The following is an 872-nucleotide window of genomic DNA, read 5'->3' on the forward strand; positions in this document are numbered from 1 at the left end:
ATATATATATATATATATATATATATGCTTGTTCTAAACAAACCTTTACATCCATACTTTAAGGTAATGTGTTGCTGTTTCCTTTCTCGCCTTAGGTTTCTGGTACAGTCCAGAATGCGATTTTGTGCGACATTGCATAGCAAAGTCACAGGATAATGTGGAGGGCAAAGTGCAGCTGTCTGTCTTCAAGGGACAAGTCTACATCCTGGGACGAGAGTCACCCAAGTCCCTTTATAATGAAGAGTTGGTCAGGTAAGTGGGGACAGAATACATTTTTGTGTGTGTCTGTGCTTATAAAACAGAAGAAGCTATGTGTCAGTGAATCAAAGTGTGTGCTTGTTCTGACTTGACAGCTGTGTTTGGCTGCTCTGGGCACAGTGCAGCTATTCCTCGTGTTCACCAGCTAGCCTGTTGTTAGGTCAGCTCGCCCAAGTTCTCTTATGACCTCCACATCAACATACTAAACTGACCCTGGTTCACAAAGACATCAGAGAAGTGTCAAGCTCAGTACCTGGAGGGCACACCCGACCCCAACCCCTCCTGCTGCACCCCGTGGCCTCTTAGCCGCGGTAACAGTGGGTTTGTTCAGGAGGCTGACCTCTGATGCCCTCTGGGCAGGCTCAGCACTGACCAAAGTGAAACCCCTCCATATGTCCCTCCATCTTCACTTCAGTCACTCACACTCCAGTTGTACCTACCCTAGAGTCCAGAGAACTAATGGGGTTTTCAGCCAGAGGAGAGAGGTGATTTTACTGGGCTTTTAAGAGCAAAGTACCTAGTTGTGTTCAGAATAATAGCAGTGTGTTTAAAAAAAAAAGTGAATAATGCTGAAAATCCTTAGAATTTTAATTCCATAATATCAATGCATTGGG

At 44.7% G+C, this 872-nt stretch overlaps 1 protein-coding gene across 3 annotated transcripts in view; it reads left to right on the plus strand.

The window, feature by feature from the left end:
* The window catches only part of ass1 (argininosuccinate synthase 1), a 27,276-nt gene that overhangs the window by 21,895 nt on the left and 4,509 nt on the right, over positions 1–872 (plus strand). For all 3 annotated transcript variants that reach the window (XM_032539745.1, XM_032539746.1, XM_032539744.1), the window contains one exon: positions 96–252. In XM_032539745.1, coding sequence (XP_032395636.1) covers positions 96–252 — 157 coding nt within the window. The remainder of the gene's footprint in view (positions 1–95; positions 253–872) is intronic.

The sequence above is a fragment of the Etheostoma spectabile genome, chromosome 16, assembly GCF_008692095.1.
Source record: "Etheostoma spectabile isolate EspeVRDwgs_2016 chromosome 16, UIUC_Espe_1.0, whole genome shotgun sequence".
Taxonomy (NCBI): Eukaryota; Metazoa; Chordata; class Actinopteri; order Perciformes; family Percidae; genus Etheostoma; species Etheostoma spectabile.